This window comes from Bacillus rossius, chromosome 13 (assembly GCF_032445375.1).
Source record: "Bacillus rossius redtenbacheri isolate Brsri chromosome 13, Brsri_v3, whole genome shotgun sequence".
NCBI classification, from domain to species: Eukaryota; Metazoa; Arthropoda; class Insecta; order Phasmatodea; family Bacillidae; genus Bacillus; species Bacillus rossius.
In genome coordinates, this window is record NC_086340.1 from 8,758,918 (window position 1) to 8,776,509 (window position 17,592).

Below are 17,592 nucleotides of genomic sequence, written 5' to 3' on the forward strand. Positions count from 1 at the left end.
TGAACAAGTGAGAATTTATTGAGACATGCAACTTGCTGCACATGTTTAATCCCCGTACAGACTTCCGTTACTTGAGAAAAATCTCGCACATTAAAACACACAGTTGGATAAACTTTAACATGATTAACGTGTCTTTTTTAATTCACTCATTTCATATTATGTACACAATTATGGCAAGCAGTCATTTCTTCACAACTTGAATGACGTCTTCATCGTGCATGATATGATGAAGTCCAACACGTTGTGGGGAATATTTCGTGCTTGTGCCCTACGAACATAAAAAACAATAATTTAATCACAGCATTTAATTTTCATAGAATAGTGTAAAATTACTTTATAAGAGGGAGAGAGAGATTACAATTGGCTTTAACAAGAGAAATCGCGAAACTCTTGACACTGCCTGACAATGATAGTGACCCAACTGCCATCCAACAGAGCAAAACAACAGAAGAATAATTGTAGTGTCCTGTTGGCTGTGCATGAGAGCAACCAATGGTTTGATGAGAACAAATGAATTTTCTTCATTTGAGTGGTACCCAACAAGGTTCATCATGAGAATTTAATTTGAGGATTTTAAAATTATTCAATGGCCTGACAAGGCTCGCTAGAGACACACCAGCCTCCAAACTGACCCGATATCGCTACTCAACTGTGAAAGTAATTAAAATAAAACAATGTCAAGTAATTATTTAACAAAGTACAGAAATGAAACATATTTTACTGTCGTATTGCCTAAATCCTATACATATTCAAGGTCAAATAAAAACGTTACTATAGGTAAACATTTTAATTAGGTAAATAGGACATATTTTCAGTCAAAACACATACAGTATAAATATAGGTATGTTTTTATATTTGTCTTATATTTAACATTTTTTGTAGTCTACAAAAATTTGTCACCCTTTCCTGTGCCCCTTCTCCCCCCCTCCCTCCCCCAATTTTTTTTTAAAATAGATCCATACAAAGATCACGGGAAACCATAGGGAAAAAAAATCAAGACGGCTGGATCAGGAGTCAAACCCGAATCCTTTTAGAATATGAGTCCGTGTCTCAACACTACACTGCCATGTGCCATAAAAACAAATGTGAGTGCGTGGAGTCTATGCAGGACAGACGTGAAACTTCTTGCTTCTTAGGTATACATAGAGATAAATTATTAGTATTCTTTATTCAACAAGATATAATAATTGAGAACAGTAAAGATGCACGTATGAATGTAAAAAAGGAAGAAAAGAAGGGGAAAAAAAAATAACTGAGGAGTAGACAAACACAAGCAGTGTTATAAAAATTCTATAGCATCACTGCTGCGTCATTTCTCCCTTCCGGCCGTTACAACTAGCATATAGCATGCTACGCTATGTACCTATCCCCACCCCCTCCTTTTGCTGTCTTCCCATACGACCGCTAGTACGTATGTTGGGAGTGGCGTTGCCGCTGAAGCATTCTTCTCCTTTGCCGGTTCCCCCACCACGTTCTTAACTATTCCCCTCATGCAATCGGAATTTTGTTAACGCTCGAAAATTGTAGTCCCCTCAGCAAAGAAGTTTCACTACAAAAAAAGTGTAATTTTCTAACTTCGGGCAGGGTCCCACACACCATGTTAATTATTTTATTTTTGACGTGATACCGTCTTATAAATCGATGAACGCCGGCTGCATGCGCGAAAAAAGCATGACTCGTTGTCACGTCCCGCCTGAGCCGAGCGTGCAAGAACCGGCCAACCACCGTTGCGAGAGAAAATCTTCTATAATATCAAACAGGTTAAAGGCGGGCTTTTTAAGAGCAGCAATTTAACAAATTTGATTTATTTGTCCAATTCCATCATTTAAAATTAACAACTTATTGACATTGATCTGATATCAGTTTATTTCTATAAATAATTGATTGTGATTGTATTCAAACAAATTATTTAAATTAAATTCGCAAAAAACAGTAAATGATATTTGAAGATTAAAAAAGTATGCAATTTTTCATCAATGTTTTCTCATGACGTTATCACGTAAAATTATTGTCCGTAAACCGACTTTACAGACAACCCCCCTTTCTTGCCATTACATTCCAACAGCCTCTGCTGGAAATGGCACTTCAGGTCAGCTTGGATAACGAGACTACCGTGCTGCAAGGAACCCTTCATTGTCATTCCATCATTGTCCAAGCTATTGTGCTTTTAACATGTAATATATAACTAAAATACAATATGTATTTATTCTGGAAACTTAGTCTGTGAAAAGTAACATTTAAAGGGTTAAATGTTACATCATTAGGGACACCTGTATTTCGCGATTTCACTTCACGTCAAGGTATTTCACAAAACACTGTAGCTTTTTCTAAGAGTCAATGGCAAATTGTGAGTCTGCAGCGGCACGGTGACCACATTCTCATTGGCCCCGTCAAGAGCGGGACGACACATCTCACCGACCTCAGCCCAGGGCCGGTGCAAGGTAAATTGGCGCCCTAGACGAAAAACCTTAATCTCCCCCCCCCCCCCCCCCCCCCCGGGACGGACACCCCAAAAAAATTTTCCTTGTCTCAAAATACATCACGTAAGCCTAAGATTTTGTCAACAATCAAATGTAAGGAGGCATGTGTTTTTTTTTTTACTTTTTTACTTATTACAAATCATAAACAGGTCACCGTGGACTTTAAATAATTACTTATATCAATATAAACATTCCAAACTGTTACAAAAATCCATTTTCATCTAGTTTCAATAATAGTTAAACATGTTGTGTCAGCTGTTGTGTGTCGTGCTGCGCCGCCCCCAGCTACTTGGTGCCCTGGGCGGTCGCCTGGTTCGCCTGAACGGACGCGCCGGCCCTGCCTCAGCCGATTAACCCGCAGGAGGGAAAGGCTGCAGTGTTTCGTGAAACACCTCGACGCGAAATGCATTCGCGAGATACAGGTGTCCCTGCACACCATTAGCGCACGCACCCAGACGAGGCCGTACTTGAAGGTGGCCGCGAGGGTGCGGTGGATGGCGTGACACACGTGCTCCACCGTCACCCCCCGCCGCAGGATCAGCCCGTCGTCGAAGTCCGGCGGCTGGCCGGGCTTCTTGGTGTACACCCGGATCAGCGACAGGTACTCCCACAGCTGGTCCAGCAGGTAGTCAAGGTTCAGCTTCATGTTGCAGCTGGGGGGACAGCCCGCGGTTCAAACTTAGAAATGCTACGTTTCACAGTCACGACATTCAGGGGCGCAACAACAGGGAGGGGGGGGGGGGGTTAAAGGGTATTTTGCCCCCCCCCCCCCCCCCAAACCTTGAAGTGGGGGCAAATGGAGGCAAAGAAAGTGCCGTGTATTCAAATTTTTAGATAATAAAACTGCTTAAATAGCACCATTTTCCACCTTGAAATACAAATTTTTCCGGGGGAGGACCCACCGGACTTCCGCTTCAATAGGGTAGGGGGGGGGGGGGGGGGGTCGATGATTCTTTATAAAAAATTTAGTTCTGGCGCCCCTGACGACATTACATTAGGGATGAGCCAATCGAATCCTCAAATACCATCAAATTCTTAGTGTTCAAAAGATTCTATAATCAAATGGAAAGATCCGAAGAAAAAATATTTTTGAGGAAATAAAGTAAATAAAAAATTTCAACACTAAAAACCTCTGAAGTTTACCATGTCTATTTTTTTTCCTCATTGTCCAAGCTATTGTGCTTTTAACATGTAATATGTATATAACTAAAATACAATACATATTTATTCTTAGTCTGTGAAAAAATAACATTTAAAGGGTTAAATGTTACATCATTATTAACATTTCTAATTTCTTGTACATTATTTATTCTACTTTTGACCCTTGAGACCTAGATTCGGATTCGAAAGGTATATTCGAGGTACTCTTTGGGATTCAAATTCGAGATTTTGATTTTGATTTGAGAAAATTGGGATTTTGCCCAGTACTATATGATATAACAAACATACAAAACTAGCCGTTGTAGATATAATTAATTAATAAATCTTCTGCTATCATCATTAATATACACAGGTTTTTGGTTTACCTTAACCTTGGCCGTCTTAAAAAAACCAAAGTGTTACTAACATTACTAGATTCAAGAAGTAATAACTTAAGGCTATATTTAATAAACCTAGAGGTATTCACGGTTTCATTACAAAACATCTTTCACGAGCCGCATCCAAGCTATGCTTGTCCAATGAAGGAGTTGAGTTGATGATCACAAGAACTGCTGCAAGCCCTAAACACTAATTTTTTTCTTTGTGAACTTTTTACATTAAAAATTACGTCCAAGAGACTAGAGAACATCAGCACTTGCTCCTATATCAAAGGACAAACAACTGTACTACACAATAAAATCTAAATTCACTATCCCCTTCACTCAGACATAAATATTATCATACATAAAAATGAAATTGATATACCGTAATATTTCATACACCACAAAAATTATCTGAAAGAAGAAAACTTATAATACTCATACGTGGTTTACAAATCATGTTATTTGGAATTGCATGACAAGCATAAAGAATAAATACAGTAGTAACTCAATTATTTACTTTGGAATCAACTGTTATCATCCACCATAATTCAATTGGTGAATTGCATAACAAGCACCAACTGAAATGATGATAGACTGTACCTCACGACAATGCTGTAGGGTTGCCTTGCGATCCTATCCACTTCTTCGATAGAGATCTGATCTATCTTGTTGTAGACGTACATGCAAGGCAGATAGACGCGATTGGCCGAGATCACGTCGATTAATTCATCAGCCGTACAGTCCTCCCGGAACAGCACCTACGCGCATTCAACAAGCCGTGTGGCTGATCAGTCATGCAGAATTGTACGAACGTTCTGTAGTGGCATGAATACTGACAAATAATAAGATAGATTTTCAGTTCCAGTAATGAACTATCTTAACTAAAGTATATTAAATGAACATTTTTGAGCTTAAAGAAACATTTAGTGCCTCAAAAAAAATTTAATTTAATTTATCTAACAGAACATATTGTATACAGCACAGTGAAATCTCAACAAAAGTATTTTTTTTTTTCCAGATACCTACAAGATGTTTACATCTAGTAACAGTTCAATATAAAGTACTGTCATCATTAAGTGCCAAAACTGCGAGGTTTTCAAGGTGTATTGAGATGAGATTACATAGTACATAGTTAGGAAGCAATTATATCTTCAATGAAAAAACTGAATATCAAAAATATTAATTTCATTTATTAAATGTTAAACATCATATAGCATATAGCACAAGCTTGAATATAAGAAGCTCTAGAGTTCAGTATGACCTATAATTTAATATGGTTCTTAATGTAGGGCAAACTCAAATATAATATGACCTCGATTACAATAAGTCCTCAAATGTAAGAATCTAAGACTACATAGAATGTAAGATTACATCAAATGTAACACTATATGAATTGTATTACTGTATCAAATGTAAGACTACATTGAATGTAAGATTACTAGGGATGATGATTTTTCGTTTTCGCGAAATAGATGCGAAAATATGCTATATTATATTTTTTCCACTATAAAATGCGAAATCTAGACTATTCCGAGATAAATGCGAAGTTTTTAGGCCACCATATTGCGACATCTCTGCTTCACCGCGCTAACAATTGTAAGTCCCATTTTCTGGCTGTGTTTCACGGGAAAGCCACGTTCTTGTGTAGTCTGTGGAAGGTGGTGTGTTTACAAATACGTGCATACTCGTGAATGTGTTGTATACTGTTATTTCTCGTGGTAAAAATGGGACGAAACGTAATTTCCATTCGCGATCGCCTAAATGAATACAAAAGTGAACAGTTCTACGAAAGTGATACGTATATTTTAATGTGCAATTTATGTAATCGCCGTCTGGAGTGGAAAAAATAAAGATGTACTTGAAAAGCACATTAAAACTGAGAGACATCAGGCTGCAAAAAAAAAAAAAAAAAAAAAAAAAAAAAATTGGATGAAGAAAAAAGTTGGTAAAACAGCAAGCAGCGGTTTCTGGCATGATCGAAAACCAAAAGAAGGCGAAAATTGAAAAAACCAAAAAAAAAAAAATTGAAAAAACGAGTTTCAATAACATTATTTGTGCACTCTACATCAACTATGGCCATGAACACGGCTAAAAAATATTAATTGTAATTTTAAGTATTCAATTTATTGCACTCATAAGTGCTAAAAAGTTGTTTGGAAACCTGCCAAGATAGGTTATCTTTGTAGTTGTGCTAGATCTTTATTTCTGTAGTTGTTAAAAATTAATGTGTGTATTATTTAATGCTTTTTAAAAATATACTTTTCTTCAGTAATGTAAAATGAGAGAATTGAATAATTCTTGTTTTTAAAAATGCTACAAAATGCTAAATTTCAATTTCAAAATGCTAAATTTTATTATTTTAAATGCTATAAATCACCATCTCTAAAGATTACATCAAATGTAAGACTACATGAATTGTATAACTGTATCAAATGTAAGACTTCATTGAATGTAAGATTATCAAATGTAAGGCTACATGAATTGTATTACTGTATCAAATGTAAGACTACAACGAATGTAAGACAGACTGATGAGCTTTTGAATATTAAATATTGTGTGCAAGTTATTATTAAAAAAATTATGTGTGTTCCAAAAACAAGAGATGTTTTATAATTCTGGAAGCAACTTTAATTAACACATGGAACTTAGCAAGGAACTTTCATTTCCATGTAATATTCAAAAAATTTCTACCCTACCATTTTATTTTGAAGCAGTAGTTGTATTGATACAACCCTAAAGTTTGGCATTATAACTGTTAAGTACTTGAAGTACACACAGGAAGGCATCAAAATATTTTAAACCTACTGAAGAATTAGTACAACTACGAAAAATCTTTCAGTGACCAATTCCCCACCACTCCTCCACTTATTCTAGAAAACTATTTTAAAAAGAATAAATACTTTATTAATAAGTGTGGCAAAAAGAAACATTCCAGCAACCTAAAATTTTTTACACTCATGCTTAAGTTTATGGCTACCATTGGGTATAAAATATAATCTTTCCTGGCCTAATTTTAAACTCATCTGCAAAAATAAAATTAATCCTGTTTCCATGAATCCACAGCATCATGCACAAGTATATAACACACTTCGTCAACCTCAGCGCAAATGCACTGAGTCTGATGCTAAGCGACTCACCTCAGCATTGAAGATTTTATACTCGTGGAGTATCAGCTGAACCAACTTCTCGTCGATTTTAGTGAGAGCGCAAGTCGAGTTGAACGATAAGCCCCCGCCTTTTTTCACCTGTAGAGAAGACAAGATGTTCGAGATGGACCAATCTGAAGTTCCAACACAAATTACGATCAAGTCTGAAATCACAACGGATGGCGTAGCGGGACGTTGTAATAAAACCCAGCATCAAACAAAAAATGACTTAACATAATGAAATGTTTAACAATGTCATAGACATGTGTGACTTGACAGCATAACATTTCGTTTTTATTGTACGATAAGGTTACTTTTATTTGATACTCTCCGCTGGTGAAGCAATCACTGATGGTGGGTGAGGGGAGGGAGTCTACGCTCTTCACTAGGCAGGCGGTATTCGGACTGCTGTATGTGCTATTGCCTGTGGTAGTCAAGCCAATATTCTTTAAATAACAATTTTTTTTCTTTTAAGTTTGTTATGAAAAGAAGAAATATTATTTTAAATTTATAATTCTGTGATTTTGCATGTGTTAAAACAATTACCTATTTGTTTAAAACATTCCCCCCCCCCCCCCCCCCAAAGTTAAAGATTGAGATGAAGACTAACTAAAGATAAAGTGATTTGTTAGTGTAAGTAGATAATTTTTGCAATAAAAAATTGTAATACAAATGTTTGATTTTTAGTTTTTGGTCACTAAACCTTGTTTAATCATTCAAAACTATTACTATTTCAATCACTGACTGCTGCACCATTAATAAAAAAAAAACTACCTAGTACTGAAAGTACTGGGAATTCTCGATTCCCATTAAGACTGTAACGAAATTCCCGGATATTAAAATCGGTTACGGTTCCGAATACCCTGATTGGGATAGAGTCGTAGTATGTCATAAACGTGTGCATTTGACACGTGCGACGTATGCCGAGAGCTATGATGCTACACACAAAAAAAAACTGATACTCGGAAAGGCCTGGCCCGGTGTATATAATAACTTTAAATTTTAAATAATAATAGCACTACCTGTTCGACACAGAACCAACATCTTGTATTAAAGACGTAACTGTTGCAATAATGGTTACGTTCGTCATCTTGGAAATCCGTAATTTTTATGTTAAAAAATCGGAAAAATTTTAAAAATATAAAAAAAAATTAATCAACCAAATTAAATAATAAAAAATCTTTAAAAACACTGTTGCGCTTTTTGTTACGGCAACCATCTCGAAAATCTGCAATTTCAAGGCTAGAAATTCGGGAAAAATTCCAAAATCCATCAAACAATCGACTTATTAGAATTCTGATTGATTGGATCGATTTCCGTCATTGGTTGGAGTATACACCTTGAAGTATATGTTGGGCTTCTTCTTGTTGAGCCGGATGCCGACGCTCTCCAGCTCCTTCTCCAGCAGGACCCTCTGCACGTCCTGCTTGGTCGCGTCCAGCATCATCAGCACGAGGTCGGCCGTGCGCGCCACCGCGATCACCTGCGAGCACCGTCCCGGGGTCCCGTGCGAGGGGAGACCGGTCCCCCGCCAACACTCGGGGTGCCCGCATCTCCCTCTCTCACGCTCAACACTGCAGCCACCCGGCTTGTTCAGGGGGTGCGTCCCGTTTCAGGTCAAGATTTTATATCTACAGTAATCACAGATGAACTTGTAGACTTTTCAATTGTTCAACTTTCCACGAAATGAAAAATATATACAGCTCATACCTTTTTTTTTTTTGCACAATTAGCTGACAAAGTTACATTATTAACGTTTTTGGGTTGCACAAAAAATGAGAATTTAATTTAATGCTGAACTGAAACTTTTTTTAGTTTTAACTGCAATGCCACTGGCTACTTCCAAGAAATGGTTTGAATTTACTTTTAAGAAAATATTAATTTAATTTTACCTGGCATTTCAAAAATTTCTAGAATTTTTTTACGACTTTTGACGGCCAAGAAACATGAAATGGGTTTTTGCGATAGAAACGCAAACCATATCATGAAGTAGCCAGTGGCATTGCAGTTAAACCTAAAAAGTTTCAGTTCTGCAATCAATTGAATTCTCCTTATTTGTACAACCCAAAATCGTTAAAAATGTAACTTTAGCATCTAATTATCCAAAAAGTATGCGCTGTATATATTTTTCATTTCATGAAAGTTAAACAATTGATAAAGTCTAAAAGTGATCAGTGGTTAAGTTAATATAAAATCATTACCTGAAATGGGAGGCACCCCCTTAACAATAAAATTATTATTTCGTATATATCAATAATTATAATAAGTTTTTTAAATAGCTACCAAACAGACAGCTTATACACAATATTCTACACACCATCAATATGTAAATCTGTTCAAGACAGTTATAGCATTTTGATAAATACTGCTTCCTCGCAAAATCAAGGGAAACACGTCAATATTTTTTCTGACCACCGGAAAGAGTGACTTTGTATTTGGATTGGCCAAATTAAATATTATCTCACATGTAGAGACATATTTTATTTAATATTTTCTTTTTTAGAAATATGCCATTGTTGTTACACTATATGTCCTAAGAAACCTCAGTAACAAACAAAAAGATAAATATGCAAACACACAGAAAAGAAGCCAAACTAAGACTAAGCCTATGCCAAAAGTTAACAACACAGATAGCACATTGTAACAACCCAGATTACAGCCTTCCTCATGCAATTCAGTAATAATCTTGTTATAAATATTTTTGTCAAATTTCAGGTTAGGTTTTCAAATGATGTAATTTTTTTTTCTTTTTCGAAGTTAGACGTAAAGTATTTCACCGGGTTTATTGTTTTTATTTTTAAAATTCATAAATTTATATTTCAAGTATTTTATTTGCTGGCTTCTTTGTGTGGGAAGGCATGCTGACGTGATTTTCCTTCATTTTTTCCACGGCCGAGGCTTTGGTTCACACGCCAGGCGTGTGAGTCACGGTCACGGGAGTGCGAGAAAGATACAAAGTCGCTGCATCGTGGGAACAGAAGTAAGCATTTCGTGGAAGACTCTGTTACCATGGGCCATGATTGGCTGAAAATTACGTCAGCGAGCCCAGGACATTGCCCGCACAAAGGGAGAAGAAAGCTGCAAGATCAGTCATTGTCCGAGCACCAGGCCGAGCGGTTGTTGTTCGGGCGGCGGGCCGAGCGATGGCTCAGTGTATTAATTTTTTTATGTACAGTTAGTTTTTTTTTTCGTGCTCTGTTGTACGAAATTTAGGGTGATTTTTACGTAAATAAAAACAAGTAATACATCGAACTTTGTTTATAAATTTCTTCTTTCTTTGTGACCTGTACCCTGTATTTCCACTCATCACCAAATTTGAGCTAGCCAGAGGTGGTGAGTGGTGACAACATAAAATCCATTGCAAAGAATTAAAAAAATTTAGCAGCATAAATGGACTGAGTGGGCTGAAACAAGAACAGTAAATAGAAAAAAAAAAAAAACCTTGACAACACTGCGTAAAACAGATTAAACCAATAACGATATCTGGATAACACAACAGCACAGAGATGCAGAGGCGAACCCAGCGATGAGACAAAAAAGATATTCTGGGCACCTAAAAGATGACACCACAGAAGAACACAGTAATGCTGTGCTGTGCTGTGCTACACTGTTTATATTTTTAACTTTTGACATCAGCTGAATTTATCTCTTTTTTCTATGTGTTTGCGTATTCATAGGTATATTATTAAACATACATTAAAAAAATGATTCTACAACAAAATTATTTACAATAAGTATGTCCAAGAATATCAGATGAACAGTACAGCCAAGTAAATTAATTTTAACTACACAACTGATATTAAATTTTTAAAATGACGTGAAATTTTTACAATTTAACTAATTTCAGAGTTGGGAGTTGACATGCTTCTCGGTGTTACGGTTTTGTTGCGCGTCACGATTTACTCTCGTCCTTCCTCACGTGCAATCTACTTTCGACATCATCGGCCTTGCAGCTGATGCTTCGTCCGGCACTCAGGTGAGTGTAGTTCTTGGCGCCCCGAGGCGACACAACGGTTGTCTCTCTGTTCCTGCGACATGTACGGGGTCTGCGGAGAGCCGCACCTGCCTGCCCCGGCCCTTGCCCTGCGAGGCGCCCTCGATGATCCCCGGCAGGTCCAGCAGCTGAATGTTGGCGCCCTTGTACGCGATCACGCCCGGGATGCACGTCAGCGTCGTGAACTCGTACGAGGCCGCCTCGCTCTCCGTGGCCGTCAGCGTGCTCAGGAGAGTCGACTGAAACACAATCGCACAACGCCATCTTGGCCAGGGCCGTAACAAGGATATTCCTACAATTTTTTTTTTAACGGGCATGTTTTCTTCATAGATTAAAAATAAAAATGATTATCACATTAAAATCCCAGGCAATGGTAGACTTTTAGAACTCTAACGTTCACATTAAATAATTTAAGTAATGATTTAGCTTGAGAAAAGGAAAACCAAACATAATTTTTATTTTGGATTATATTTGTTTTGATACTTTGTTCTTAAGTCTTAATTTCTTTAAAAAAAAAGTCATAAAAAAGAACGTATTAATTTTATTAGATACACGAAACACACGTCAAGATTTTTGTGAAAACTGGCATTAAAGTTAGGCTACTTGTAATCACAACTCCTGCCGTTTATGTGTATAAGGCAAGTCGGGCTTATATGGGATGGAAATTCATTATTGTGGGCCTCTAAATACTGCAATTATCGTTCCAAAATAACCCCTCTGTAACCTTATGCACATAGTTAAGTTTTTTTGTAATTTTTTTATTCTGTCTTCTTTTGTTTTTCCCCATTTTAAATCCTGAAAGGAAGCGGTTCGGACCCCCCGGACCTCCCCTGACTAGGTCCCTGGCTTGGGTCGAAACAGCTGATTGCCACGGCCAGCATTCTGCGAATCTACAGTCCCGACCCTGCACTCCTGTAACGACCTCCTACTTCTTCAGTGGCTGTTGCTGTGCAAATTAAATAAATTAATGAACTTAACTCATTAACAATATGTATGATTATTAGAGGCAATGGAAGGGTATGAGATGAGAATGGATGCAATAACTGGGTTGTGGGGAGGGGGAGGGGGGGGTGGGAGGAGGAGAACAGGAGTACCAGCACATTGCAACATCCACCTATTTTACACTTGCAAAGAAGCCGTGTTTAACCCCGCCAAGAATAAAACCTGGTTACTTTGGTGTGAGACAAGTGATCTAACCACAGCTGAGCACCTCTCAAGAGGTCGAAACTATCCAATGACCCTTGGAAGATATTATTTTGGATACAAAACTTAAGTGCAATTGAACATCACTCTATTTAATAATAATTTTAACCACCATAAAGTTTCATAACTTTAAAAGTTTTAGTTTTTAAAAATACTTATCTCCAGTAGCGGATCCAGATGGGGGGCTAAGGGGCTCAAGCCCCCTCCAAAAGCATCTGGGTCCACTATTGTTTTAGTGTTTGCCTTGATAAAGCCTAGCCTCAGCTGGGTCAAGCCCCTCCCAAACCAAAATCCTGGATCCGCCACTGCTTATCTCAGGTACAGAATATGTCGTTATTTCAAAATGCAACAAACACTCACTTTTCCAACAGATGGGAAGCCAATAAGCGCCACACGTGCGTCTCCAGATTTCATAACATCGAAACCTTCACCTTTCTCTGCTTTCTTGGGTGGTTCAAGAAGTTGTGACCGATACTTGGCTAGTTTTGCTTTAAGCAATCCCAGATGATACTCAGTTGCTACAAAAAAAAATTATAAAAAAGTCAGTTTATAAATGATTTAAGCTTTATAATACCAAAGCCACAATCTAAAGAAAAGTAGAATTTATGCCCTTGTTGCTAATTTTTAAAATAAATTATTTCTATTAAGTCAATGGTCAAAATAAAATATCTAAAAGAAGAATTGTACCAAGATTCAACTAAATGTTATTACAATTTTGTACACTACAAACCTTTATTTTTTTGGGTCCTTGCAATTTCTTTTTCTATTTCTGATATCTTTTCTAGTATTCCCATTTTGACGAATTAAAAATACAAATTCAAATATAACAATTCTTTGCACACTCCAGTCACCTACAATTTCTAGGTTAATCAGTGTTGTCAATATTCCTGGCAAGAATATCCCGAGTTAAATTCGCAAAACTCCCGTTTATCTGTGAAATGTTCGACATGGAAATGAGTGTGTTTTTATTGCAGTAATTGAAAAATGTGGCCATCTGCCAATGGAAAAATGTGGATTGTTTGCTGCCGTGCTATGTGTCACAGTGCTTATTTATAATTCAGTCTGTTTGCTATTTGAAATTGTTTGGAATTCTTTTGTCTATGGTTTGGAGTGGTGGGCACTGTTTACGGCGCCTCTGGTGGTCGGTTATCAAAACTAATTACAAGAAGCGGGAATTTTGTTTTCAAATGAAAACTTTAAGTTTAATGAACCGAAATACTGTTTTCAGAGATCTTAAAAATCAAACTTCATTCGGCAGATATGTATATTATGATCCCAAGATACGTGTTGAGGGATCCGGATGTAAAGGAAGTATAACACATTATATGCATGTTCATTTTCCTAAGAAATGTAAGAAAAAAAAGGTGTAGACATTGTTCAAAGACTTAACACGGCTGCACTACTGGCGTAGCTCCGTGGCCCGAATATAGCGGTAGGATAGTGCTTGCGGATGGAATCTTTTTCAATATCTAATCGCATGGAATTTTCAAAATGCGTGTGTCGCCGATAGATAGCACAAACGTGTTATAATTACTCGGCGGGCGTAGCCATATGTTAGGAAAAATTATAACTACCACAGTAAACGAAATAAAGATCAGTTATGTTAAAATATGTATTTTAATTAAAGAAAGCTGCCTTCTTGAACTCAAGCGGGATCCGTTCGGGGCAGCTTGTTCGAAAACCCGAGCACTTAGTAGGGTCCACGTAGCCAAATTCGGAAGCCAAAATTCGATCATCGATCATTGATCTTCTCCTTGCCTGCTCTATGCCTTCAATGCTCAGACGAATATGAAAGCAACAGATGTCTGCACGGCCCCAAGTACAGCACAGAGTGACGAAGCGACCATATGACGTAGCCGGGATGTAGACACGGGAAAATCAATAAAACAATCTAGTTTTCCCACAATCCTTAAAACCTGAGATTTTAATGGTTTTGGGAAATGAAAATTTTTAATTGATATATAAATGATGCAGAAAAAATTAATTAATACATGTCAAAGGCCACACACTATTAATTCAAAAATGTATACAAAGCGATGACGTGATCTTAATAAATGCTAGATTTGGCATAAGAATTAACATTTAAAATTCTAAAAAATGTATATAAATACGTGTTAAATTTATAAAACATTTTATAAACAGTTGCCGATGGTTAAATTATAGATTTATTTAAGTTAATGTGCAAAACACGGAATTATAGAAGCAAAATAATTTAGAACACTACCCCCTTGGCACTAAAGTTTCAATTTCATTGGAGAAACCATGTAATGTTTAAGAAAGTTAAAATCACGTTAAATAAATGTGTCCGAACTGTTGCGTGCTGGATTGCACCGTATTTAGGGCGCTCTCTAAGGAAAATATGCATCTTCAGACATCATTAACAGGAGGAAATCATATGATGGGAGGGTTTGAAAATGAATTAAAAATATAAGATATAATGAAAACATAATTCTAAGCATATACGTTATAGGCTGCATGTCTTAATATTTTTTTTGCTCGCCTTTAAAGCACTCGTGCGACATTAGTGGGGCTTGCAAACCTTTTTGACCTTGGCCACAGTGACTCAATCCGACAGGGGGCGCGTCAAGGTCGGGCGGAAACCGGTGCGGAATATTTCTCGTCAACCAACCCCCCCCCCCCCTTTTTTTTTCCTCTCTCTTTTAGTTTGACCCCCGAAATGAAGTTATTAAAATAAGTAAAAATAAGACCTATACAGATCTAAGTGACACACGCGCCAGGGTTGATTGAAAAAAAATAATGCCTCCAAACTCCACTGTCATAAGGTTATTATTTGTAACGCGATTTTCGCAATTATCGTTGTACCTGAAAATATACGTGATCCGTCATGGGATAACTTCGAAGGGGAATTCGTTATATGGAGCTAATAAGAAAAATTGGTATGAATGAAGTCATGTTTGTGTATTACATTTTTAATCCTATTTCTACTGCATAAAGATGCCTAAGTCATCATTCAAAAACTCATTGCTACTTCAGAATATTGCGTTTAGAGGCGATACCACATTACTAGATACCTGCAAAATTCGCGGATTCATTCGGTGGTAGGCTAGAATTCAAACACATATACCTCTTAGATAATTTTGCTATTGGCTTACTGTTCATCTGGACGAATCTCAACCAGTTATAAACCCTCAACCAAAGAAGGATCGAATCACAGACAAACCAGCTGAGACGACTTATAAGTCGACAGCCAATGAACTTGCGTTGTTTGCCCGAGTGTACAGGGGTATATGTGCAGTCTATTCTGAAGGCCATCAAAACCGCGAACTTTGCAGGTCTCTACACATTACGTACAAAAGCGAGCGTCACACTGTATCCATAGAGACATGCAAAATTCGCGGATCCATTTCGCGATAGGCTAGCATCAAAACAACTATACCTTCGTACCGCTTCTGCGATTGGCCCACATTTTATCCGGGGAACTGTGAGCCAATGGGAAACACTAAACCAAGAAAGTGCCGAATTACTGACAGCCTAGTTGAGACGTCTCACGCGTCAGTAGCCAATGAACAGGTGTCATTTCCGTGAGTATTTAAAGGACTGTGGAATCCATCCTAGAGGTCAATGAATCCGCAAATTTTGCAGGTCTCTATGTATCCATCATTACGCCCCATCTACAATACTACAAGAATATCTCCTCAGGAAACGAGCTCCGGCAGTTGAGTGGAAACTGCTGTCCTCCGTGGCTTAGTCGGGTGCACACCGGATTACGGTGCGAGGGGCTCTGGGTTCGAGTCCAGGGTAAGGCATGGGTGTTAATCTACGTACGATAATTTGATCGATGGTATGATAATGAAAAAAAAAGGCATCGAATATGAACTGAAAATGACCCTATGGACTTTGGCGCACCGGTGTAGGCCACCAAAAATTAATGAAGTGATGTGAACGATAAGCGATTTAAAATAAAATAATTAAAAAAAAGCGTTTAAGACAGACGCCTTCATCCAAGGCAAAATGGGTTCGATTCCCCAGCGCAGTGGGTTAAAACTTCTTTTTTTTTTTTTTTTTTTTTGCAAGCGAGAAATACTACAAACTTTGCTGTGAGCACGTGAGTTATCTTGTTGTACAACTCCTCCCCACCTCCGAAAAACTTCCCGTCGTTATCCATTTCATCACCCCTCACTCGTCTCGAATGATCAAGATATCGACGAAATGTTAATCTCAAATTAAATTCCCCTTCCCCCTTTTTTTGTAACGTCTTCGTACACCTAAGCACATCCATACTGTTAGGCAGGGGCGCAACAACAGGGGGGGAAGGGTATTTTGCCTCCCCCCCCCCTCTGAAACCTTGAAGTGGGGTCAACGGGGGCAAAGAAAGTGCTGTGTAATCAATTTTTAGATAATAAAACTGCTTAAATAGCACCATTTTCCACCTTGAAATACAAATTTTCCCGGGGGAGGACCCCCGGATCCCCCACTTCAATAGGGGGGATCGATGATTCTTTATAAAAAGTTATATTACACCCCCCCCCCCCCCCCCTTTTGGAAATTTAGTTGTTGCGCCCCTGTTGTTAGTTAATACCACAAGGGGCTCATTTCGAAGAAGTGCGAATCTTGTAAGTAACAATTGTAAGAAATAAGCACTTGAAATTACAAGTTAACACAATCCGGAAATTTACGAAGATCATCTAAGAATTGTCACGAACAAAAATTTCGATGTGTGTGACAACTGTAGTATTGGTACATTTGTAACCAACAAGATTTGGCAACACGACTTCTTTAAATTAATGTACTGACTGATAACAGTTATTGTTTTTTTTTTTTTTCGTTGCAGTGTGAATTTGTTTATGTAATTTCAAATGTATTTTTTTTAAAACACGTTAGGGAAATAGTTGTAGACAAAAAGTGTCAGCTACAGGTTTATTAGCTGCAATTATCAATAATCCAGAGTTTTTAAGTAGCAAACAAATAAAAATCTTGTAAATGTATGAAAATTTACTTGTAATTACCAGATTACTAGAGTGCTTTTTAACGAACATGTAAAATTTTTAAAATTTTACTCGTTAGTTACAAACTTCTTTTTGAACTGGGCCGCCGGCATTCTCTGAATTCTGAACGGGTTTGTTATATAACCCCGACGAACGCCCAGACTGGGGAAAGAAAAGAGGGGGGAAGAACGCCATCTCCTTTGGAAGCCACGACCTTGGGTCGTCGGGTCGGATACTGTTGAGCTACAAATGATTATTTTTTTTTTTGTGGTATTGCGAGAGTGCAAGTCGGGTCCCCGC

General features: G+C 37.6%; 1 protein-coding gene across 1 annotated transcript; it reads right to left on the reverse strand.

The window, feature by feature from the left end:
- On the reverse strand, positions 1 to 13,417 carry LOC134538206 (developmentally-regulated GTP-binding protein 2). The gene is made up of 8 exons (XM_063379301.1): positions 13,077 to 13,417; positions 12,707 to 12,864; positions 11,212 to 11,382; positions 8,489 to 8,632; positions 7,141 to 7,248; positions 4,604 to 4,761; positions 2,932 to 3,133; positions 1 to 268 (listed from the first exon to the last, which is right to left on the reverse strand). The coding sequence occupies exons 1-8, from the start codon at positions 13,138 to 13,140 to the stop codon at positions 182 to 184; spliced, it is 1,092 nt and encodes a 363-aa protein (XP_063235371.1). The 5' UTR covers positions 13,141 to 13,417; the 3' UTR covers positions 1 to 181.
- Positions 13,418 to 17,592: the final 4,175 nt, after the last annotated feature.

Excerpts from the sequence above, each read along its gene's own strand:
- LOC134538206 (XM_063379301.1), bottom strand. The coding sequence starts at position 13,140 with ATGGGAATACTAGAAAAGATATCAGAAATAGAAAAAGAAATTGCAAGG. Across the intron at positions 12,865-13,076 it reads AAGGACCCAAAAAAATAAAG|CAACTGAGTATCATCTGGGA; the intron begins GTTTGTAGTGTA and ends TTTTTTTTGTAG. Across the intron at positions 3,134-4,603 it reads CCCTACAGCATTGTCGTGAG|CTGCAACATGAAGCTGAACC; the intron begins GTACAGTCTATC and ends CTGTCCCCCCAG.